Consider the following 26,430-nt stretch of genomic DNA (forward strand, 5'->3'; position numbering starts at 1 on the left):
AGAGGGATGTTTCTGTGACTGGAAGTCAGTTTGCAGTGGGGTTCCGCAGGGCTCAGGGCTGGGGCCCTTGCTGTTTGTGGTGTACATAAATGATTGGGACTTAAATGTAGGTCTATGATCAAGTATTCACATGACACGAAAATTGGTAGGGTGGTAAATAGTGAGACGATAGCTGTAAACCACAGGAGCTTATCAATGGACTGGTTTGTTAGGCAGAGCAATGGCAAATGGAATTTGTGTGAAAATGCACTTGGGGAGGGCTAACAAGACAAGGAATTTCACTATGAATGGTAGTACTGAAAATCAGAGGGAACTTGGTGTGCATATCTACAGATCCCTGAAGGTAGCAGGGCTGGTAGATAAGGTGGTTAAGAAGGCATATGGGAATACGTGCCTTTATTAGCCGAGGCATAGAATACAAGAGCAGGTAGGTCATGTTGGAGTTGTATAGAACCTTGGTGAGGTCACAGCTGGAGTACTGCTTGCAGTTCTGATCACCACATTATAGGAAGGATGTGATTGCACTGGAGAGGGTGCAGAGGAGATTTACCAGAATGCTGCCCGGGCTGGAGGGTGTGAGCTATGAGGAAAGATTGGATAGGCAGGGGTTGTTTTCCTTGGACCAACGAAGGTTGAGAGGGGACCTGATAGAGGTGTATGAGATCATGAGGGACATAGATAGGGTGGATAGGAAGGCACTTTTTCCATTAGTAGAGGCGTCACTAACCAGGGAGTGTAGATTTAAGATAAGATGTAGAAGGCTAAGAGGGGAGTTGAGGAGAAATATTTTCACCCAGATGGTGGTGGGAGTCTGGAACTCACTGCTTGAAAGGGTAGTTGAGTCAGAAGCTCTCATAACATTTTAGAAGTATTTAGATATTCACTTGCGTGCCATAGCCTCCAGGGCTATGGGCCAAGTGCTGGAAAATAGGATTGGTGTTGACAGATCTTGGTTGACTGGCGTGGATACGATGGACTGAATGGCCTCCTTCTGTGCTGTAAACATCTGAGTCTAATCAGGCAGCACAACAAAAAGGCTGTTCAGCCCATTGTGCCTGTGCTGGCTCTGTGAAAGAGAGTCCCAATCAGTCCTGCACTTTGCCTTCCATGGCCCTGCAAATTTTCCCCAAGTCTTTATTCAATTCCCTTTTGAAAGTTGCTGTTGAATCTGCTACCACCACTCTTTCAGGAGGTGCATTTCAGATCACAACAGCTGACTGTGCATGAAACCATTCCCTGCAATTCCCCTCTGGTTCTTCTGCCAGCTACCTTCAATCTATGCTCTCTGGTTGCTGACCCTCTTGCCAGTGGAAAGTTTCCCCTGATGTAATCTATAAAAACTCTTGATTTTGTACACCTCTCACATGTCATTTTAATCTTCTCTGCTCTGAGGAGAAGAGCCCTAACTTCTCTAGTCTTTCCATACACCTGAAGTCCTTCATCCTTGGTATCATTCCAGTCTGCACCCTCTCCAAGGCCTTCAAATCCTTTCGAAAAAATGGCACTCAGAATTCAACACGTTCAGCTGGGGCTTAACCAATATTTTATTGTTCATGGGATGTGGGTGTTGCTGGCTAGGTCAGCATTTATTGCCCATCCCTAATTGTCCTTGAGAAGGTGGTGGTGAGCTGCCTTCTTGAACTGCTGCAATCCATGTGGTGTAGGTACACCCACAATGCTGTTAGGAAGGGAGTTCCAGGGTTTTGACTCAGCAACAGTGAAAGAACAGCGATTATATTTCCACGTCAGGGTTGTGAGTGACTTGGAAGGGAACTTCCAGGCGGTGGTGTTCCCATCTATCTGCTGCCCTTGTCTTTCTAGCTGGTAGTAGTCATGGGTTTGGAAAGTGCTATATAAGCAGGCTTGGTGAGTTCCTGCAGTGCATCTTGAAGATGCTACACACTGTTGCCACTGTCCGTCAGTGGTGGAGGGAGTGAATGTTAGTGGATGGGGTGCCAATCAAGTGAGCTGCTTTGTCCTGGATGGTGTCGAGCTTCTTGAGTGCTGTTGCAGCTGCACTTATCTTGGCAAGTGGAAAGTATTCCATCACACTCCTGACTTGTTCCTTGTAGATGGCGGACAGGCTTTGGGAAGTCAGGACGTGAGTTACTTGTCGCAGTATTCCTAGCCTCTGACCTGCTCTTGTAGCCACAGTATTTATATGGCTAGTCCAGTTCAATTTCTGGCCAATGGTAACCCCAGGATGTTGATAGTGGGGGATTCAGTAATGGTAATGCCATTGAATGTCAAGAGGTGATGGTTAGATTCTCTCTTGTTGGAGATGGTCATTGCCTGGCACTTGTGTGGCGCAAATGTTACTTGCCACTTGTCAGCCCAAACCTGGATATTGTCCAGTTCTTGCTGCATTTAGACATGGACTGCTTCAGTATCTGACGAGTCACAAATGGTGCTGAACATTGTGCAATCATCAGCTAACATCCCTACTTCTGACCTTATGATGAAAGGAAAGTCATTGATGAAGCAGCTGAAGATGGTTGGGTCCAGGACACTACCCTGAGGAGCTCCTGTAGTGATGCCCTGGAGCTGAGATGACTGGCCTCCAACAACCACAACCATCTTCCTTTGTGTTAGGTATGGCTCCAACCAGCGGAGAGTTTTTCCCCGATTCCCATTGACTCCAGTTTTGCTAGGGCTCCTTGATGCCACACTCAGTCAAATGCTGTCTTGATGTCAAGGGGCAGTCACTCTCATCTCATCTCTGGAGTTCAGCTCTTCTGTCCATATTTGAACTAAGGCTGTAATGAGGTCAGGAGCTGAGTGGCCCTGGCGGAACCCAAACTGGGTGTCAGTTCAATGAGCAGGTTATTGCCAAGCAAGTGATGCTTGATAGCACTGTTGATGATCCCTTCCATCACTTTACTGATGATTGCGAGTAGACTGCTGAGGTGGTAACTGCCTAGGTTGGATTTGACCTGCTTCTTCTGTACAGGACATAACTGGGCAATTCTCCACATAGCTGGGTAGATGCCAGTGTTGTAGCTGTACTGGAACTAGCTTGGCTAGGGGTGCAGCAAGTTCTGAAATACAAGTCTACAGTACTATTGCTGGAATATTATCAGAGCCCTTAGCCTTTGCAGTATCCAGTGCCTTCAGCTGTTTCTTGGTATCATGTGGAGGGAATCGAATTGACTGAAGACTGGCACCTGTGATGCTGGGGACTTCGGGAGGAGGCCGAGATGGATCAACCACTCGGCACTGCTGGCTGAAGATTGTTGCAAGTGCTTCAGCCTTATCTTTTGCACTGATGTGCTAGGCTCCTCCATCATTGAGGATGGGGATATTCGTGGAGCCTGCTCCTCCAGCGAGTTCAAGTGTCCACCACTATTCAGGACTTGGTGTAGTAGGACTGCAGAGCTTAGACCTGATCCGTTGGTTCTGGAATCACTTAGATCTGTCTATCATTTGCTGTTTATGCTATTTGGCATGCAAGCAGTCCTGTGTTGTAGCTTCACTAGTTTCAGATGCCATTTTTAGGCATGCCTGGTGCTGCTCTTGGCATGCCCTCCTGCACTCTTCATTGAACCAAGGTTGATCCACTGGCTTGATGGTAATGGTAGAGTGGATGATATGCCAGACCATGAAGTTACAGATTGTGGTTGAGTGCAGTTCTGCTGCTAGTGATGGCTCACAGCGCCTCATGGTTGCCCAGTCATGCATTGTTAGATCTGTTTGAAATGTAACCCATTTAGCATGGTGGTATTACCACAGAACACAATGGAGGTTATTCTCAATGTGAAGACAGGACTTCGTCTCCACAAGAGTTGTCCGCTGGTCCCTCACTCTCTCGTTTTCACGGTCTCTCACTCTCAGTTAGCCATGACCTCCGTTTCGGGTCATCCATCTCACTGAAATTGCCCTTCTTTCCATTGAGTATCTGCACCTTCAATTGTTCTTTTTGTTTATCCTTTAGAATCACAGTGCAGAAGAGGCCCATCGAGTCTGCACCGACACATGAGAAACACCTGACCTACCTACCTAATCCTATTTACCAGCACTTGGCCCATAACCTTAAACGTTATGATGTGCCAAGTGCTTATCCAGGTACTTTTTAAAGGATGTGAGGCAACCCGTCTCCACCACTCTCCCAGGCAGCGCATTCCAGACTGTCACCATCCCCTGGGTAAAAAAGTTTTTCCTCACATCCCCCCTAAACCTCCTGCCCCTCATCTTGAACTTATGCCCCCTTCTGACTGACTCTTCAACAAAGGGGAACAGCTGCTCCCTATCCACCCTGTCCATGCCCCTCATAATCTTGTACACCTCGATCAGGCCTCCCCTCAGTCTTCTCTGCTCCAACGAAAACAACCCAAGTCTATCCAATCTCTCTTCATAACTTAAATGTTTCATCCCAGGCAACATCCTGGTGAATCTCCTCTGCACCCCCTCCAGTGCAATCACATCCTTCCTATAATGTGGCGACCAGAACTGCACACAGTACTCCAACTGTGGCCTCACTAAGGTTCTAGACAACTCCAACATGACCTCCTTACTTTTGTAATCTATGCTTCGCTTGATAAAGGCAAGTGTCCCATATGCCTTTTTCACCACCCCACTAACGTGCCCCCCTGCCTTCAGAGATCTATGGACACACATGCCAAGGTCCCTTTGTTCCTCAGAACTTCCCAGTGCCATGCCGTTCATTGAATATTTCCTTGTCAAATTACTCCTTCCAAAGTGTATCACCTCACACTTTTCAGGGTTAAATTCCATCTGCCACTTATTTGCCCATTTGCCAATCCCGTCTTTACCTTCCTGTCGCCCAAGACACTCAACTTCACTGTTAACCACCTGGCCAATCTTTGTGTCATCTGCAAACTTATTAATCCTACCCCCCACATAGTCATCTATGTCATTTATATAAATGACAAATAATAGGGGACCGAGCACAGATCCCTGTGGTACACCACTGGACACTGGCTTCCAGTCACTAAAGCATCCTACTGTCATCACCCTCTGCCTCTTACAACTAAGCCAATTTTGAATCCACCTTATCAAATTACCCTGTATCCCATGTGCATTTGCCTTCTTTATAAGTCTCCCATGTGGGACCTTGTCAAAGGCTTTGCTGAGATCCATATAAACTACATCAACTGCACTACCCTCATCTACACATCTGGTCATCTCCTCAAAAAATTCAATCAAATTTGTTAGGCATGACCTCCCTCTGACAAAGCCATGCTGACTATCCCTGATCAAACCTTGCCTCTCCAAGTGGAGATAGATACTCTCCTTCAGAACTTTCTCCAATAGTTTCCCTACCACCGACATGAGACTCACTAGCCTGTAGTTCCCTGGCTTATCTCTACAACCGTTCTTAAATAGCGGAACCACATTAGCTGTTCTCCAGTCCCTTGGCACCTCCCCCGTGGCCAGAGAGGAATTAAAAATTTGGTTCAGAGCCCCTGCGATCTCCTCCCTTGCCTCTCTCAGCAGTCTGGGACACAAATCATCCGGACCTGGAGATTTGTCCACTTTTAAGCCTGCCAACACCTCCAATACCTTGTCACTCCCTATATCAATTTGTTTAAAAACCTCACAGTCTCTCTCCCAAGTTCGATACCTTCATCCTCATTCTCTTGGGTGAAGACGGATATGAAGTATTCCTTCAACACTCTAGTGATGTCCTCTGGTTCCACCCATAGATTGCTCTACTCTTTCCCTGGTTATCCTCTTCCCATTGATATACTTATAGAATATCTTAGGATTTTCTCGAAAGGGCAAGAGGGCCCAGACTAGGCCTCTGAACCGTCAGAAAAGCCACAGCCATGAATATCAAGTTCTTGAGTCTGAGCAAAGAGATAAACTGTGATAAAGTCTTCAGCTAATTACTCTAAATGTGATCATTCTCGACCTAAAAATATTGAGAGACTTGAACCTAATCTCTCCTTGATCTCTGCAGTGATCAGTGCTGGGTCCAATACCCACTCCTCACATATAGACAAATCAAATTGTTAAAATTCACTTGGTGCAGCGGTTCTCGAGCCTTTTGCTTCTGAGGCCCCTCTCCCCTGTTGCTAAAAGAAATCTGGGGGCGCCCTGTAACACGATGAACATTTATCTTTATTAAAATAGGGTTGTACAATTAAAAACAAAAACAGAATTACCTGGAAAAACTCAGCAGGTCTGGCAGCATCAGCGGAGAAGAAAAGAGTTGACGTTTCGAGTCCTCATGACCCTTTGACAGAACTTGAGTTCGAGTCCAAGAAAGAGTTGAAATATAAGCTGGTTCAAATCCAATCCAAACCCATTTGTACAATTAAATATGTTTGTGTCTTTTATATATTGTATATATTATCTTTGTTTAATTTTCCTCCTCCTATTTTGGAAACACAACTACCCTCTTACTTCAATTCTAAGCCCAACATATGGGTAAAAATCAGTGACTCGAATTAGCCACACCAGGGATGGCGAAATGGCACGAGAGAAATGGAGAAACAATCAGGGCTGTGAGCAACTTGACACATCCAACCTTAATGCCGCAGCTCCAGGCTTCCTCCTCCCCTCCCTTCCACAAATAGCTGATTCGAAAGGACAAGAGGGCCCAGACTAGGCCTCTGAACCGTCAGAAAAGCCACAGCCATGAATATCAAGTTCTTGAGTCTGAGCTAAGAGATAAACTGTGATAAAATCTCCAGCTATTATCAACTCACAAAATGATTACAGCATGGAAGGTGGCCATTTGGACCATCATGTCCTCTGAAGGAGCAATTCACCTGGCCCCAGTAACCCATCTTATGAGTTCCCTTTTGACAGCCATGATTGACCCTATCCACCCCACACACTCAGGCAGAATATTCCAGATCCTAACCACTCGATTGACCTTGTCTCCCTCACACTCTCGGGCAGTATATTCCAGATTCTAACCACTCGATTGATCCTGTCTCCCTCACACTCTCGGGCAGTATATTCCAGGCCCTAATCACTCAAATGACCCTGCCTTCCCCACATTCTCAGACAGCATATTCCAGGTTCTAACCATCACTGCTTTCCCCACAAACTCAGGCATTGTGTCCCAGTTCCTAACCACTCTATTGACCCTGTTTTCCCCACACACTCAGGCAGTATATTACAGATCCTAAACACTTGATTGACCCTGTCTACCCCACACACTCAGGCAGTATATTCCAGATCCTAAACACTTGATTGACCCTGTTTCCACCACACTCTCAGACAGTGCATCCAAGATGCTAAACACTCACGGCTTCCCCAACACATTCAGGCAGTGTATTCTGGATCCTAACCACTCAATTGACTCTCTCTTCCCCACACACTTACAGTGCATTCCGGATTCTAACCACTCGATTGACCCTGCCTTCAGCACACTCTCAGGCAGTGTATTCCAAACCCTAACCAATCGATTGACCCTGTCTCCATCACACTACCAGGCAATATATTCCAGATCTTAACCACTTGCTGCTTCCACCACAAACTTAAGCAGTGATTTCCAGATCCTAACCATTCACTGCTTCCCCCACATTGTCAGGCAGTGCATTCCAGATCCTAACCACTTGATTGACCCTGTCTCCCCCACACACTCAGGTAGTATATGCCAGATCCTAACCACTTGCTGTGTGGAAAAGTTGCTTCTCTAGCCAGCCCATATCGATCTGTGCCCTCTTCTCGATCCTTCCACCAATGGGAACGGTTTCTCCCTATCTACTCTGTCTGTATCTCTTCATGATTTTGAATAAAGCTATCAAATCTACTCGCCATCTTCTTCCCCAAAGAGAACAGTCCCAACTTCTCCAACCTTTCTATGTAACTGAAGCTCCTCACCCCAGAACTATTCTTGAGTCTTTACTGTACCCTCTCTCATGTCTTCAGACCCTTCCTAAAGAACTGGACGCAATACGCCAGTTGAGGCAAAACCAAAACCAGTGTTTACACAGATTTAGTATAAGTTTGTTGCTTTTGGTGAAGCCCAGGATTCTGTCTGTTTTATTAACTGCACAGGCCATCTTCAATGAAGGTGCACGTATACACCCAGGTTCCTCTGCTCCTGCATCCCCTTTAGAATTGTATCCATTATTTTATATTGTGTCTCTACGTTCTTCCTATCAAAATGAGCCACTTCACACTTCTCTGCATTACTTCATCTGCCACTTGTCTGCCCATTGCAGCAACCTGATTATCCTTTTGAAGCCCTACATTTCCTCGTCATAGTTCACAATGTTTTCAAGTTTCGTATCAGCTGGAAATATTGAAATTCTGCTTGGAACACCAAAGTCTGTGTCATTAGTGTATGTGGCAAGCCCTTGCTTTAAGTTGCCTCGTTTTGAGACATTTCGATTTAATATACTTTTTAATGGAGATGGTATTTTAGTGTTTAGCATTGTGGATTTGTAGTAATGTCATTTTGTGTTGTGCGACCCAATCAGTGTCATTCGGAGTGGCCTCTCTCGCTCCCTGATCCTCCCAGCCTTCACCGATGCTCCTGCTGTCTGACCCTCCTGCTTGCTGCCTCTCCAATTTCCATTTTCCCTCCGTGACTCTGCAGTGCGAAGCTGCACTCATTCTGTGAGCTGCTTCCTGCCTCTCAGAGTGGGGGAGTTGGTGAACACCATCAGCATGAGGTGGAGTGTTGGGGCGCAGGAGAAGCAGTGAGCAGGAGGTAAGTAGAGTTAGCCTATTTTTCATATTTTTAAGTTCATTTTATTTTAAAAATTGTGTTGTTTACCAATATAGTAATTTAGCATGTACAGTATTTAATGTTTTTTCTGATGTTAAATGCCCCACAGAACCTAGCTAATCTTTGTAATTGATTTAATGGGAAAATCTGATTTGTTCATTTAAAGTTGCACTGTTCAGGAACGGAACTACACCAATAAGTGAGGAATTATAGTGGTCCTAATACCTGGGGAACTTCACTATAAACCTCTCTCCTGTCCAAAAAAGAAACAACTGTTCACCACTAATGTTTCCTGTCACTCAGCCAATTTCGTATCCATGTTGCTACTGTTCCTTTTATTCCACAAGCTCTAACTTTCCTCATGGGTCTGTTGTGTAGCACTTTATCAAATGCCCATTGGAACTCCGTGTACGTGAACAGTATTAGCCTCATCAACCCTCTCTGTTAGCTTATCGAAAACTCAAACAAGTTAGTTAAACATGAGTCCCCCTTAGGAAATCCATGCTGGCTTTCCTTAATTAACCAGAATTTGCCCGAGGGACTATTAATTTTGTCCTGATCATTTGTAGAAGTTTCCCCACTACTGAGATTAAACCAAATTGCCCGACATATGGCTTATCTTTATGCACCTTTTGGAACAAGGGTGTGACATTTGTAATTCTCCAGTCCTCCGGCACCATCCCTGAATCGAAGGAAGTTTGGAATATTATGGCCAGTGTCTCAGCAATTTCCACCCTTGCTTTTCTCAGTATCCTTGGATGCATCCCAATGGTCCTGGTGCCTTATATGAAGTCAGACTGAAGGAAAGAATCTCATTGGATGCTGATTATTATGCTCTTGCCGCAGGACCAGAGATTAGAGAGTCTCTTTGTTTACACCCAATTTCCCCTGCACCCTCCCTCCTGGCCCCCACACCCAAGACTATGTGGTGTGTGCATGCTCTCCATTGACTTGGGTGGCACTTGTACTACCAATGTGGTTTTGAACCATACAGAACAGGAAGGATCCTGAATTTGAACCCTGGTCTGTGCTAAGTTACCTGATCTGAGCTAGGGTGGCAATAGTGATGCTACACTTGGTCTCGAAGCTCCTGAATAACACCAACATGGGTTATGGCTTTGCTGAGGCCCAGAGACTGGCAAGTGTCTTTCTATCCACCCTCCCCTTCTCCTCTATGGCCATGTGGCACTCACTTTCTCCAATGTCCACAACCCCTCACCATCTCAAAGCAGCAGTTTAATCAGGAAAAAAAAAACTTGTTTTTCAACTCTAGCACCCGCTTCCGTCCAACATGGTAATTCTGCACAAGAGGAAAGGGAGGGTTGAAAGGAAGCGTCACTTTGTCGTCCCACACAGCACAGGCTAATGGATTTTCCTGCCCTCAAACCAGTTTTCAAGAAGTTCTGACACCCTCTAGTTATTTAGCTCAGCCATGAAAAGCAGCGAGTGTCTCTGTCTGTGATGTTGACACAGTAAGAAGCAGTTACTGAGATGAATCTGTAAAAGCCAGTGATACACAGAGGAACTCGCCCAACCACCTTTCTCTGTGGGTTGGTGGGTGGGGGCTGTTCCCCCACCCACCCCTGTGAGACAACATGCCCCTTTTCTGTGGGAAGAGACATGCCATTTTCCTTCGGGGCTGTGTGTGTGTGTCCCTTGTCCCCCCTCTGTGGGGAATGTGGGGGGAGCAATCCCCCTTGTCTATGGGGACTGGGAGGATGCTATCTGTGTGAAGGGAGCCATGGCCATTTGCCAGTGGGGGTGGGAATGCTGGTCCCCTTGCCCCTTCTCTGTGTGGGTGGGGGCGGGGTGCATGCTTCTCTGCGGCGTGGTGGGGAGCCGTGTTCATCTGTGGGTTTTGGGAGGGCTGGCCCCCATGCCCCTTCTCTGCAGCCCTTCCAGTACTTGGATATTTCCCTTGTGCCTGGTGACCAGCATTGAATACAATGATGGCGTTCAAAGAGAAGACTTCATTTGGCCCTCCAATTACACTCTTGCCATATTAACGTTGAGCTGTGTAATTCACGGTGGTATCCTCCTGATTATGTTGGTAGCAGCAGGTTGCTCCTTTCAGAATAAAACTTGAATATTTTCATACCCTTGTATGATTTGGGTGGCCTTGTCTCTACGGAGCAGACTCGGAGGGAGAAGCACCGGTGCGGTGACCTCGGGGTACAGAATAACTGAAGCCAAAACTGAAAAAGTGAAGTCCCAGGAAAGCTGTGACCTGATTGGTTGGTAGGAAATCTGCACCAAATTTGAAAAAAAAACACTGCAAAACTAATTAATAAATTAATTATCTAAGTAGAGATGGCTGGGCAGGTGATGTGCTGTAGCTGTATGATGTGGGAGCTGGCAGATCCCATTGTGAGCCACAGTGACCACATCTGCAGCAAATGTTGGTTGCTGGAGGAACTCCGGCTCAGAATTGATGAGCTGGAGTTCGAGCTCCGGACGCTGCAGCACATCCGGAGAGTTACTGGACACTTTGTATCAGGAGGCGGTCACACCCGGTAGATTAAGTGCCTCAAGTCTAGTCAGTGGTCAGGGTCAGCAGGTGTGACTGCAAGTGAGGCAGGTAGAGGCATCCTGTGTTCAGGAACAGAGGAACCTCAGCTCTTGACCTTGTCCAACAGGTACGAGGTACTTGCTCCCTGTGTGGATGAGGAACAGGGCTGTAGGGAGGATGAGCCAGCTGACCACGGCACCGTGGCACAGGAGGCCATTCAAGAGGGGGGAGCAAAAAGACAAGTGGTAGTTGTAGGGGATTCTATAATTAGGGGAATTGATAGCTTCCTTTGTAAGCAGGATCGAGAGTCCCGCATGGTATGTTGCCTGCCCGGTGCCAGGGTGAGGGACATCTCTGTCTAGCTTGAAAGGATATTGGAGAGGGAGGGGGAGGATCCAGTTGTTGTGGTCCACTTCGGGACAAATAACATAGGTAAGACTAGGAAAGAGGAACTGTTTGGGGATTATCAGGAACTAGGAACTAAATTAAAGAACAGGTCCTCAAAGGTAATCTCCGGATTACTACCTGAGCCACGTGCAAATTGGCATAGGGACGCGAGAATAAGGGAAGTAAGCACATAGCTAAAGGAGTGGTGCAGGAAAGAGGGATTCCATTTCGTGGGGCACTGGCATCAGTATTGGAACAGGCGGGATCTGTACCGTTGGGATGGTCTCCACCTGAACTGATATGGGACCAATGTTCTAGCGAAAAGGGTAAATAGGGTGGTCAACAGGACTTTAAACCAGAAAGTTGCGGGGGAGGGAATGGTCAAACTCCAAACTAATGGGAAACAAAGTAGCAGGTTAGCATGTAGTGGGGTGGATTCAACTTCATGGAAAATTATGAAAAAACTGAAAAGAAAGGAGAGCCCAGGAGAGGCTATTAAAGTATCCAGAACACAAAATAGGACAGAGTATTTGGAAAGGGCTAGGAATCTAACTTCAAGCACATCAGATAAAGGGATGACAATAAGAAAGGGGACGGGAAATACAGGACTGAAGGTGTTGTATCTGAATGCACGCAGTATATGAAATAAGGTAAATGAGCTTGTGGCGCAGATTGAAATTGGCAGGTATGATGTGGTGGGCATTATGGAGACATGGCTGCAAAGGGATCAGGACTGGGAGCTAAATATCCAAGGACATACATCCTATTGACAAGATAGGCAGGTTGGCAGAGGGGGTGGGGTTGCTTTGTTAGTAACAAATGAAATTAAATCGATAGCAAGAAATGATGTAGGGTCAGATGATGTAGAATCTGTGTGGGTAGAGTTGAGGAACCGCAAAGGTAAAAAAACAAGAATGGGAGTTATGTCCAGGCCTCCGAACAGTAGTCAGGATGTGGGGCACAAGATACACCAGGAGATAGTAAAGGTGTGTAAGAAAGACAAGGTTACAGTGATCATGGGGGATTTCAATATGCAGGTAGGCTGGGAAAATCAGGTTGGTAGTGGATCCCAAGAAAAGGAATTTGTGTAATATCTACAAGATGGCTTTTTGGAGCAGCTTGTGGTGGAGCCCACTAGGGAACAGGCAATTCTAGATTTAGTGATGTGTAATGAGGCAGATTTGATAAGGGAGCTTAAGGTGAAGGAACCCTTAGGAGGAAATGACCATAATATGAAAGAATTTAGCCTACAATTTGAGAGGAAAAAGCTGGAATCAGATGTAACGGTATTACAGTTGAATAAAGGCAACTACAGAGGTATGAGGGAGGAGCTGGCCAGAATTGACTGGGAGATGAGCCTAGCAGGAAAGACAGTGGAACAGCAATGGCAGGAGTTTCTGGGAGTAATTTGGGAGACACAGCAAAAATTCATCCCTACGAAGAAGAAGAATACTAAGGGGAGGACGAGGCAATCGTGGCTGACAAGGGAAGTCAGGGACAGCGTAAAAGTTATAGAGAAAGCATACAATGCGGCGAAGAGCAGTGAGAAACCAGGGGATTGGGAAGCCTACAAAGACCAACAGAGGACAACTAAAAATGAAATAAGGGAGAAGATTAAATATGAGGGTAAACTAGCCAGTAATATTAAAAAAAGATTGCAAGAGTTTTTTAGATATATAAAGGGTAAGAGAGAGGCAAAAGTGGACATTGGGCCGTTGGAAAATGACGCTGGAGAAGTAGTAGTGGGGAACAAAGAAATGGCGGAGGAACTGAATAGGTACTTTGCGTCAGTCTTCACAGTGAAAGACACGAGTGACATCCCCAAAGTTCAAGAGAGTTGGGGGCTGAGGTGAGTATGGTGGCCATTACCAAGGAGAAGGTACTAGGAAAACTGAAAGGTCTGAAGGTGGATAAATCACCTGGACCAGATGGATTACACCCTAGAGTTCTGAAGGAGATAGCTGAAGAGATAGTGGAGAGGTTAATGGTAATCTTTCAGGAATCACTGGAGTCAGGGAGGGTCCAAGAGGACTGGAAAATTGCTAATGTAACCCCCTGTTTAAGAAGGGAGTGAGGCAAAAGATGGGAAATTACAGGCCGATTAGCCTGACCTCAGTTGTTGCTAAGATTTTGGAGTCCATTATTAAGGATGAGATTTCAGAATACTTGGAAGTGCGTGGTAAAATCGGGCAAAGTCAGCATGGTTTCATCAAGGGGAGGTCATGCCTGACAAATCTGTTAGAATTCTTTGAGAAAGTAACGAGTAGGTTAGACAAAGGAGAGCCAATGGATGTTATCTACTTGGACTTCCAGAAGGCCTTTGACAAGGTGCTGCACAGGAGGCTGCTCAGTAAGATAAGAGCTATTGGTGTTAGAGGCAAGGTATTAGCATGGATAGAAGATTGACTATCTGGCAGGAGGCAGAGAGTGGGGATAAGGGGGTCCTTCTCAGGATGGCGGCCAGTGACTAGTGGAGTTCCGCAGGGGTCAGTGTTGGAACCACAACTTTTCACTTTATACATTAATGATCTAGATGAAGGAACTGAGGGCATCCTGGCTAAGTTTGCAGATGATGCAAAGATAGGTGGAGGGACAGGTAGTATTGAGGAGGCGGGGAGGCTGTAGAAGGATTTGGACAGGTTAGGAGAATGGGCAAAGAAGTGGCAGATGGAATACAATGTGGGGAAGTGCGAGGCCATGCACTTTGGTAGGAAGAATAGAGGCATAAACTATTTTCTAAATGGGGAGCGAATTCAGAAATCTGGAGTGCAAAGGGACTTGGGAGTCCTGGTCCAGGATTCTCTTAAGGTTAACTTGCAGGTTGACACGGTAGTTAGGAAGGCAAATGCAATGTTGGCATTTATTTCGAGAGGACTAGAATACAAAAGCAGGGATGTGCTGCTGAGGCATTATAAGGCTCTGGTCAGACCATATTTAGAATATTGTGAGCAAATTTGGGCCCGGTATCTCAGGAAGGATGTGCTGGCCCCGAGGATCCAGAGGAGGTTCATGAGAATGATCCCAGGAATGAAAGGCTTAACATATGAGGAGCGTTTGAGGTCTCTGGGTCTATACCCGATGACGTTTAGAAGAATGAGGGGGGATCTGATTGAAACTTACAGAATACTGAAAGGCCTGGATAGAGTGGACGTGGGGAAGATGTAGGAGAGACTAGGACCTGAGGGCACAGCCTCAGAGTAAAGAGAAGACCTTTTAGAACAGAGATGAGGAGAAACTTCTTTAGCCAGAGAGTGGTGAATCTATGGAATTCATTGCCACAGAAGGCTGTGGAGGCCAGGTCATTGAGTGTACTTAAGACCAAGATAGATAGGTCCTTGATTGGTAAGGAGATCAAAGGTTACGGGGAGAAGGCAGGAGAATGGGGTTGAGAAACTTATCAGCCATGATTGAATGGCAGAGTAAACTCAATGGGCCGAATGGCCTAATTTCTGCTCCTATGTCTTATGGTCTTATACCCTATAATTCCACTGATCTGTCTCTTGAACTGCCCCTATCTAAGCTATTCTTTGAATGCTATGTTAAACTGAGATCCTACCTGCATGCTCTTGGGGTTAGAATGCATCTTCAAGTTCCCATGATGTTGTTCAACAACGTTCCTAACTGTACTGTGGGTGTACCTACACCACATGGACTGCAGCGGTTCAAGGCAGCTCACCACCAACTTCTCAAAGGCAACTATGGATGGGCAATATATGCTGGCCCAGCCAGCGAAGCCCACATTCCGTGGACGAATAAAACAAAGTTAGCTAGTTCTGTGATGAACAAAGTCAGTAATTCAGCATCAGGAGTTTACAGAGTTTTGCAGAGCATAAAATAGTTGCTGCTTTTGCTCGTGAACAGTTGCTTTAATTCAGTGGTTCATTGTAAGTGAATTACTTAGCAATTATATAAAAAGGCCATTGAGGTACTGGAGAAGATGCAAAAACAATCAAGAATGAAACCAGACTCAGAGGCCGTAGCTATCAGGAAAGATTGAACAGGCTGGCACTTTTCTGAAAACAAGAATGCTGAGGAGTTGACCTGATCGAGACATTCAAGATTGTGGAAATATTTGTCAGGGTGGACGTAGGGAAGGTGTCGCCACATGTAGAGAGTACAGAACTGGTGCCACAAATATAAAATTGATCCCAATAAATCCAAAGGGAAATTCAAGAGAAACCTTACCTAGAGAGTGGGTGAAATGCAGAATTCACCACCACAGTGAGTAATTGAGGCGAATAGCATTGATGCATTTAAGGGGAAGTTAAGTTAAACATACAAGAGAAAAAGGAGTAGATATATTCTGATGGTATTAGATAAAGGAGGGTGGGTGGAGGCTTCTGTGCAACATAACCACTAGCAGAGACCATTTGGGCCAAAAGGCCTGTTTCTGTCCTGTAACTACTTTGTAATGCTCCTGAGATACATTGTAATGCTTAACATAACTGAGTGCGTGCTTCTTCTTGTAACAGACTCTCCTGCTGTCCCCAGCGTTTCACTGCACTGAAGAGGTCATGACCATTGTTTCAATGCTTTCTGTGGACAGCATCCTCTACAATCCACATGCAAGACGGGATGAAGTGCACTGTGTGAGGAAGAAATTCATCTCTAGTGAGGGTGATCACATGACATTACTGAATATATATCAGGCCTTTAAACACGTCGGAGGACATAAGGTAATAAATATCCCTTTAAGTCTTTTGTGGAGAGAGCTCGAGAACATAGGAATTGCTAGATAAAGCAGAGCAAGACCCTTTGAAATCACCTTCTACCAACCTGGTTAGTTGTATTAAGCAAGAAAATGGAGTTATTGCCTAATAACAGCAATAATCTCCCAACAGTTAGTCCACAACAGACCCAGAATGAGTTGAGGAAAACCCTATAAGTGGAAAGCTTTGACAGTGCTGTCAAGCGGCACTTACTCAGTAATAACCTGCTCATCGATGCTCAGTTTGGGCTCCATCAGGAACACTCAGTTCCTGACCTCATTACAGCCTTAGTCCGAACAAGGGCAAAAGAGCAGATCTCAAGAGGTGAGGTGTGAGTGGCTGCCCTTGACGTCAAGGTAGCATTTGACCAATTGTGGCATCAAGGAGCCCTATAAAAATTGAAAGCGATACAAATTGGGGAAAAATTCTTCACAGGTTGGAGGCATACCTAGCACAAAGGAAGATGGGTGTGGTTGTTGGAGGTCAATCATCTCAGCTCGAGGATATTACTCAGGGTAGTGTTCTGGGCCCAACCATCTTCAGCTGCTTCACCAATGACCTTCCTTCCATGTAACATGTTTGGAATATATATGTATATATTGTAATATGCATTCGTTGTTCAATATCAACAGTATAAAAGTTGTGTTTTAAATATTGGCTTTGGATTACAATATTGGCCTCCGATGTGGACAAGATTCAACTTGACAACGTGAAATGGCTACTAGCACTGATAGTTTAAATTTATCCAGAAGGAACAGCACCTGGATAAGCTGCAGTTATTTGGGGATTGTTGCTCAGTAATATTGAGCACCTTGAGACAAAGAGTTGGAGAGAGGAGGAATTGATGTGGTCCCTAGGTTGTAGGGTGTATTGCGGTTTCTCTGATTACTGAAGCAGTTGTATGCCTAACAAACACACATATTTATAAACATTATATACTTCTATAATTTTCCATTTTTGTTTTGTCTAACATCTCAGGAATGGTGCAGAGAGAATTTTGTGAATAGTCGGAACATGGCAATGGTGGCAGAAGTTAGAAGTCAACTGCACGAAATTTGTGCAAAGGTAAAAGTGGATTTCTCACCAGGTCAAATACTTCCTGCAGTGGGCGGCTGAATTGATGTCAGTGCTAGTTTTCTCTTGGATACTAGGCAAAGCAGCCCAACGTGGCTCTACCCCACAGGCAAAGGAAGTGCCTGGCCTGCTGGGCTCATCATGGCTGAGGCTGTAACAAACTTGCATATAAACAGCAAATTAATTTCAGTATAACTAAACGAGTTGGTGAATTTTGGGAGAAATAGTAGGAATCTAAATGTGATAGAGGAGCAAGGCGAATCTAGGGAACTAGATACACAAATCATTAAAAATGGAAAAGCTGGATAACAAAGCTGAAAGTACAAACAAAGCTCTGGGGCCATTTCTAGAGGGACAGAATTCAAAAGAAAAAATGTGACATTGAATGATACAATCTTGATCAGAGGTACTTTTCAGACTGGGTGGAGTATATACTTTGGAAGGATTTGTTTTGGGACCAGTGTTCTTTTAGATATATATGACTGATGTGGGCTTGGGTATACAGGGCTCAAATTTCAAGTTCTCAGTTAATATGAAACTCAAAGGTAGCAAACAGTGAGGAGGATTTCGGGAGGGCATAGGTAAAATGACAAGACAGATGACAGATGAAATTTGCTGCAGGGAAGTGTGAAGTGATGGATTTTGGTACAAAGAATGAGGAAAGACAATATGAATTAAACTATACAATTTTGTAGGTGGGCTCAGGAACAGAGAGTAGGAGTTGCCGAGGGGAGGTGAATGTATTCAAACCTTTGAAGGTGGCAGGACAGATTGAACAAGCTGTTAAAACACTGTGGTTAGGCCTCAGCTGGAGTTGAGTTCTGGGCACTGCAATTTACAAAGGATGTCAAGAGCTTGAAGATGGTGCAGAAGAGATTTACTACAGTGATGCCAGGGATTAGGGACTTGTGGGAGATGGTAGCATAGTGGTAATGTCACTAGACAAGTACTCCAGAGGCCCAGACGAATGCTCTGGGGACATGGGTTCAAATGCAACCGCGGCAATTAAGAACATAAGAAATAGGAGCAGGAGTAGGCCATTCAGCCCCTCAAGCCTGCCTTGCCATTCAATACGATCATGGCTGATCTGCCCCAAGCCTCAACTCCTCTGTCGTGCCAACTCCTCATAGCCCTCAACTCCCCAGTATTTCAAAAATCTGTCTACCTCCTCTTTAAATACATTCAGTGATCTAGTCTCCACAAATCTCTGGGGTAGAGAATTCCAGGCATTCACTACCCTCTGAGAGAAGAAATTCCTTCACATCTCAGTTTTAAATGAGTGTCCCCTTATTCTGTAACTATGTCCCCTAGTTCAAGATTCCCCCACCAGTGGAAACATCATTTCAACATTTACCCTGTCAAGCCCCCTCAGAATCTTGGATGTTTCAATAGGATCACCTCTCATTCTTCTAAACTCTAATGAATAAAGGCCTAATTTGTTTGGCCGTTCTTGATAAGTCAATCCCTTCATCCCAGGAATCAGTCTAGTGAATCTCTTTTGAACTGCCTCCAATGCCTTCAGTATATTCCAATACCCTTTCTTAAATACGGAGACAAAAACTGTACACAGTACTTCAGGTGCGGCCTCACCAGCACCCTTTACAGTTGTTACAAGTCTTCCCTATTTTTAAACTCCAACCCCCTAGTAATACAGCCCAAAATTCCATTTGTCGCCTTAATTATTTGCTGCACCCGCACGCTAACTTTTTGTGTTTCATGCACAAAAACACCCAGATCCCTCTGTGCGTGGGGAGTCTCTCCCCATCTAAATAATAGCCTGCCTTTTGTTTCTTCCTATCAACATGCATGACCTCACCCTTTCCTACATTAAACTCCATCTGCCAAGTTTTTGCCCGCTCACTCAACCTAGATTCCTTATGTCCCCAACACAACATGCCCTCCCACCTATTTTTGTATCATCAACAAATTTGAATACATTACACTCTGCCCCCTCCTCCAAGTCATTAATATAGATAGTAAATAATTGAGGCCCTAGGACTGATTCTTGTGGCACTCTGCTAGTTACATCTTTCCAATCTGAGGGAAACCCGTTAATCCCAACTCTGTCTTCTGTGTGTTAACCAATCCCCACTACATTACCCCCAATACCGTAAGCTCCTATTGTGTGCAATTAGCTTTTATGTGGTACCTTATCGAATGCCTTCTGGAAATCCAAATCTACATTTACCAGTTCCCCTTTATCAACTCTGCTTGTTATATCTTCAAAGAACTCCAGCAAATTTGTCAAACATGATTTTCCTTTCACAAAACCATGTTGACTCTGTTTGATTGCATTAAGCATTTCTAAATGTCCTGCTATTTCTTCCTTAATAATGGACTCTAGCATTTTCCCAACGACAGATGTTAGACTGACTGGCCTATAGTTTCCTGCTTTTTGTCTCCCTCCCTTCTTGAACAGGGGCGTCACATTAGTGGTTTTCCATTCCGCTGGGACCCTCCTGGAATTCAGTGCGTTCTGATATATTTTGACCATTGCCTCCACCATTGCCGCTTCCTTTAAAACCCTTGGATGCAGGCCATCAGGTCCTGGTGACTTGTCTGCTTTTAGTCCCATTAGTTTGTCAAATACTTTGTCCCTCGTGATAGAGACTATTACAAGATCTTTTCTCCCTTTAGCTCTTTGCTTATCTGATATTTTTGGGATGTTTATACTGTGAAGACCGATGCAAAATATTGGTTTAAATTATCTGCCATTCCCCTGTTTCCTGTTATCAATTCTCCAGTTGCATCCTCCAAGGGTCCCACTCTCACTTTAGCCATTCGCTTTCTTTATATATACCAGTAGAAGCTCTTGCTGTTTGTTTTTATATTTGTTGCCAATTTAGTTTCATAATCAATTTTCTCCCTTTTTATTAGCTTTTTAGTCATCTGCTGCTGGTTTCTAAAAAAAAAATTCCCAAGATTTGGACAATATAATATCCAGGCTTGGGCCTGGATATTATTGATGAGTGGCAAGTAACATTTGCACCACACAATGACCATCTCCAATAAGAGAGAATCCATCCATCACCCCTTGACATGAACATTGTTGAATCCCCCACTATCACATCCTAGGGGTTACCATTGACCAGAAAATGAACAGGACTAGCCATATAAATACTGTGGCTACAAGAGCAGGTCAGAGGACGGGAATCCTGTGACGAGATACTCATCACCTGACTCCCCAAAGCTTGTCCACTATCTACAAGTTAGGAGTGTGATGGAATACTCTCTAATTGCCTGAATGAGTTCAACTCCAACAATGCTCAAGGAGCTTGACACCATCCACGACAAAGCAACACACTTGATTGGCACACCATTCACAAACATTCACTCCCTCCACCATCAACAGACAGTGGCAGCATTGTGATAGTGTAGTGGTAATGTCGCTGGATTGGTAATCCAGGGTAATGCTCTGGGGACCTCAGTTCGAATCCTGCCATGGCAGATGGTGGAATTTGAATTCAGTAAAAATCTGGAATTTAAAGTATAATGACAACTATTGTTGATTATTGTTAAAACCCATCTGGTTCCCTTTAGGGAAGGAAATCAGCTGCCCTTACCTGATCTGGCCTACATGTGATTCCAGACCCACAGCAATGTGATTGACTCTTAAATGCCTTCTGAACTATGGATGGGCAATAAATGCTGGCCTGGCCAGAGACACCCACATCCCATGAACGAATAAAAAAAATGCACTGCAGGAACTCACCAAGGCTCCTTTGACCGCTACCATCTAGAAGGACAAGGGCATCAGACACGGGAACACCACCACCTGGAAGTTCCCCTCGCCACCCTGACTTGGAAATATATCGCCGCTCCTTCACTGTCACTGGGTCAAAACCTTGGAACTCCCTCCCTAACAGCACTGTGGGTGTACCTACACCACATGGACCACAGCGGTTCAAGAAGGCAGCTCACCACCACCTTCTCAAGGGCAATTAAGGGTGGGCAATAAATGCTGGCCTAGCCAATGATGTCCACATCCCATGAATGATGAATTAAAAGAAAAACCCCTTGTTTACTTTTTAAAGCAAGATGCAATTTTTACAGTCCTCCAACCCTCTGGCACCACACCTGCATCCAGTGAGGATTGGAAAATGGTCAGAGCTATTCCTCCTATTTCCTCCCTTACTTCTTTTAACAGCCTGGGGTACATTTGATCCACCCCTGGTGATATATCCACTCTGAAGAATGCTAACCCCCTTATTACTTCCTCTCTCCCTATATTTATCACATCCATTATTTCACACTCCTCTTCCTTAACTACAATGTCTGCATCGACCACCTGTTTTGTGAAGACACACGCAAAGTATTCATTAAGAACCATACCCACCTCTGCACACCAGTTACCTTTTTGACTTTTTATGGGCCCTTCTCTTTCCTTAGTTATACGCTTATTCTTAATGTATTGAGAAAACATCTTTGGGTTCTCCTTGATTTTGTTTGCCAATATTCTTTCATTTCCTATATTTGCTTTCCTAATTTCCTTTTTGATTCCACCCTCCTCTTTCTCTACTTCTCTGGTTTGCTGTAGTTTTTGAGTTCTCAGTGTCAGACATAAGCTTTTGTCTTCTGCCTTATCTTACCCTGAAAACTCCTTGACATTCAGGGCACTCTAGATTTGGCTGTCCCACCCTTTTTCTTTGTTGGAACATGTTTACTCTGAACCCCTTGGATCTCCCTGTTGATTCCCTCCCACTGCTCTGACACTGATTTACCTTCAACTAGCTGTTTCCAGTCCACTTTCACTAAATCACTCTTCAGCTTGGTAAAATTGGCCTTGCCCCAATTTAGAACTTTAACTCCTGTTCTATCTTTGTCCTTTTCCATAATTATGTTAAAATTAACTGAATTATGATCATTACCTCCAAAATGCTCTCTCACTGTCACTCCTGCCACCTATTCATTTCCTAAAACTAAGTCCAGAACCTTGTTGGACTTGCTGTATACTGGCCAGAAAAGTTCTCCTGAATACACCTTAAGAATTCTGTTCCCTCTATTCCTTTTACACTAAAACTATTCCAGTTAATATTGGGGTAGTTAAAATCCCCTACTAATACTACCCGATTGTTTTTGCACTTCTCAGAGATTTGTCTACCATATTTGCTCTTCTACCTCCCTCTGACTGGGGGTCTAAAGTACACTCCCAGTTGTGTGACTGTCCCTTTTTTTTGTTCCTAAGCTCAATCCATGCTGCCTCATTTGATGATCCTTCTAACATATCATCTATCCTCAAAGTGTTGTCGTTTCTTTGACCAAAATTGCCACCCCACTTTCTGTTTTTTTTTCCCTCTATCTCTTCTGATAACTCTGTAACCTGGAATGTTGAGCTGCCAATCCTGTCCCTCTTTAAGCCATGTTTCTGTAATAGCTGTGATATCATACTGCCATGTTTCTATCTGTGCCCTCAGCTCGTCTGCTTTATTTGCTCTACTCCTGGAATTGAAGTAGATACCCTTGAGCACTGCCAAACTTATTTTTCATTTTCCAACTTTTGTTTCCTCTGCCTTTCAAATTCTTTCACTAATCTTCTGCCTTCCATTTCCAGTTCTGATTTTGCCCCATCCAACTTTACCCTCAGGTTCCTATCCCTCTGTCAAACTAATTTAAATCCTACCCAAAGGCATGAGCAAACCTCCCCACAAGGATATTTGTCATGGTGCAAACCGTCCGGCTTGTACATGTCCCACCTCCCCCAGTACTGGCCCCAGTGCCTCAGGAATCACCTAGTTCCCTCTTAAGCTATGGGGTGACCACATCTATAAACGTGCTATCCATGAAGTGCTCAGCTTCTCGAATGCTCTGCAGTGATATGAGCTGCTGCTCAAATTCCAAAACCCGAAGCTCAAGCTGCTACAACTGATGACACCTCCTACACAAATGGTTATCCAGGACATGGGAAGTGTTCTGGATTCCTATGTTGCACAGGATGGGCCCTCTCAAGGTTGGAGCAGCCCTGTCATTCTGCTGCTCATTAATAACCTAACGCGAATAAAACTTACTCCTAATAAATGTTACCAATACCATTAAAGGTTACCAATACTAAAAAACCTTGCTACTCACAATAAACCTTACTATTACTGAGAAACCTTACTAATACTTAATAGACCTTACTAGGAATTACACGAGACTCACTAACCTGTTATTGATGGGCTTTTTTTTTGTACTTAAACTCTGTTGTTTAGCATTGGTCCCTAAGCAGCAATACCCAGCAGCCAATCGATTTACTATGTTCGTGGATGTTGCGGTTTGATTCTTTTTCCCCAAAGTTGATGTTGTGCAGCAGCTGCTTCACTAATCCTTTCCCCCTCCGGTGTATTGTGTGGCAGGTCCGCTGCCTCCGCTTTCTTCCTGGTAACTGCCCAGTTTAGACAGAATAAGTAGGACATACTCACCAGCCAATCACTTGCCTGCTTTCCTGTGATGTCAGACTTTGATCATTGTTTCCGAACTCAAATCCACAGACTGGAGCGACCTTTCTCCCCCTTTCTGAGTTGGCACCCCGTCTCCTCTTGTTGCACCCCCCCCCCAGTCTCCCCAAGGGAGCCTTGCTCTACCACCCCCTCCCCTCCCGAGGGGTCTTCGCTCTTCCCACCCTCCCCGAAGTGGCCTCGTTCTTCACCTCCACCCCAACCTGCATCCCACCCCTGTCTCCCCAAGGGGGTCTCGCTCTTTTCCCCTCTCCCTCCCCCGAGGAGACCTTGCTTGTCCCTCAGTTCTAGGGCATTCAGGACCTTGACCTCCTTACTAACCTTGCCAGCGATGCCCACATTGCATGAAAGAATAAGGAAAAGTAAGTTTAAGGACTGACTGTAGAAACTGGGTACAGAGATGGTTAAGAGGAAGTTTGATAGCAAAGTTCAGATCGTGAATGTTTATTATGTGGCATTTTACCAAATGCTTTTTGAAGATTGATTTACATAGGGTCAACTGCACTACCCTCAACTCTCTCTATTACTTCGAATAACTCGATCAAGTTAGTCAAATCCAATTTGCCTTCAGTAAATGTATGCTAACTTTCATTTATTTGCCCATACTTTTTCTCATTTTGCCCTGAATTATTGTTTCCATAAGTTTCCCCATCACTGACATTAGGTCAACTGGCCTGCAATTGCTGGGTTTTTTATTCTTCCCTTAATGTGAGTGACATTTGCCCACTGGCAGTACCCCCATATCTAAAGGCTGAAAGATTGTGACCAAAGCCTCTGCAATCTCCACCCTTAACTTCCCACAGTAACTGGCTGCATCCTGTCGGAACCACGTGACATTTCGGTTCTGAGGACTGCCAACCTTTTAAGTACACTGTCTTTATTTTTATCTTAAATGTTGTATGTTGATGGATGGAGTGAAGTAAGGTGGAAGGAGGCTTCCAGAAAGGAGCATAAGCAGCTGCCTAAATCTGTTTGGCTGGATTGCTTGTTTCAGTGCAGTAAATTTACGTTATTCAAGCCATTGTTATCATATTATTAAAATAAATTATTTAAAAATTATTTATTTTGCCCATCTCTCCTCGAGCCTAAAGGTTTGTGAGATATCTTAAATCACAGGAAGTCCTCCTGTTACTGTGTCAGTTACTGCCTGATGGGCTGTTAAAACAAAGTGGCTATCAGAATCTGCTGTCATTGGCATCCACACAATGAACTGCGTTCATTGTGCAGTGTTTGGGGCTAGGGAAGCTGGTTGATTTTCTTATTTTGCAGCCCAGGGCTGCTGCTTTCAATTGGCACAGTCCTTCTACCAAGCTCAGTCTCAGGCATTCTAGCCTTTCTGCTTCAGTTACCAAGTTGCAGAGTTGAGTTCTTTAATTGATTTAAATTGAAAGTACATTTGTGATGATCTGATTTGAATTTGTTTTTATTTTAGTTTGGAGTTCGTTTGGTGTCTTCTCGCTCAGACACTGGCAACATCCGGCGGTGCTTGGCTCACGCTTTGTTTCTGAATGCCGCAGAGCTGCAGCCGGATGGGACATATGCAACTCTGGACACTCGGCAGCATGTGGCTATCCACCCCTCCTCAGTCCTCTTCCACTGCAAACCTTCCTACGTTTTATACAATGCGCTACTCCACACCTCCAAGTGCTACATGCGGGACTTGTGTGTGGTGGATGCTGAGTGGCTTTATGAGGCAGCCCCAGAATACTTTGGCAGGAAGTTAAAAGGAGTAAAAAGCTAATAAATCTGAAAAAGCCCAAGTGCAATGACTGCTTTCAACATATCTGCTGTAGAGAGGAGCATTGTTGGTTTTAGGAAGGCAAATAACCACAGAGCTTTGCGCGGAGAAATCTGCCTCGTTACAAGTAATGCAGTTATAAACAAAGCGGTTCTTGTATGAACGAACACAGTGTGATGCATCATTGGCCTTTTCTGATTAATCTTTTTGCAACCTGATACAGCATCACTGGAGGAAGTGCACTGGCCAACGATACTTACCATTTATGGTATTAAATGTTGCTGTAACCGGTTAGTCCGTGGTAGAGTTGAGCTTTAGAATTAGAACTACTTTTAATGATCAACTAGAAGGGATATAATGAGTTTTAGCTTTTTATCATATTTTCCTTGCATTGTGAGATCTCGGGGAAATTCATTGCTCTATGCAATTGGGAATGAGTGTATACATGTGTACACACTTAACATGCTCAATCTAGTAGTTTTGGGGCAAAAACTTTGAATGATTACTCACTGAACTCGGGGTTGCCCATCTGTTTTCTTTTTCTGACTGCTGTGTTATTCTGTGCTGGCATTCTTTGATGTTTAATTCAATCAGAGATCATTAATATTAAACTCTGAGCTTATTTAATGGGATTATATCAGAAGGAGCTGGAATTGACCTTGTTCCCCGAGTTAGGGAAGGGAAGGAATGGCCTAGATTCCTACTGCCAGTTATAAGAAGAGTGCCCCCCACCCCCACCCTCGGCCTGGTTAGAGACCATGTAGTTGTATCTGAGAAGCACAGGTCAATTGTGATCCCAGTCAGATACCAGTTATGTTCCCAGTTTTACGAGTCACATGCAGATTGAGGTCAGAGTCATTACAGTACAGGAGGAGGCTATTCGGCCTGTTGAATCCATACCTACTCTTTGTAGAGCCGAATCAGATCCA

General features: G+C 44.7%; 1 protein-coding gene across 4 annotated transcripts in view; it reads left to right on the forward strand.

Moving 5' to 3' along the window:
• The window catches only part of dhx33 (DEAH (Asp-Glu-Ala-His) box polypeptide 33), a 70,616-nt gene extending 44,948 nt beyond the window's left edge, over nucleotides 1–25,668 (forward strand). For all 4 annotated transcript variants that reach the window (XM_041196498.1, XM_041196499.1, XM_041196497.1 and 1 more), the window contains 3 exons: nucleotides 16,019–16,222; nucleotides 17,234–17,320; nucleotides 25,196–25,668. In XM_041196498.1, coding sequence (XP_041052432.1) covers nucleotides 16,019–16,222; nucleotides 17,234–17,320; nucleotides 25,196–25,504 — 600 coding nt within the window. In that variant the 3' untranslated portion in view covers nucleotides 25,505–25,668. The remainder of the gene's footprint in view (nucleotides 1–16,018; nucleotides 16,223–17,233; nucleotides 17,321–25,195) is intronic.
• The last annotated feature ends 762 nt before the right edge of the window (nucleotides 25,669–26,430 follow it).

Source organism: Carcharodon carcharias, chromosome 10 (assembly GCF_017639515.1).
Source record: "Carcharodon carcharias isolate sCarCar2 chromosome 10, sCarCar2.pri, whole genome shotgun sequence".
Lineage (NCBI taxonomy): Eukaryota > Metazoa > Chordata > Chondrichthyes > Lamniformes > Lamnidae > Carcharodon > Carcharodon carcharias.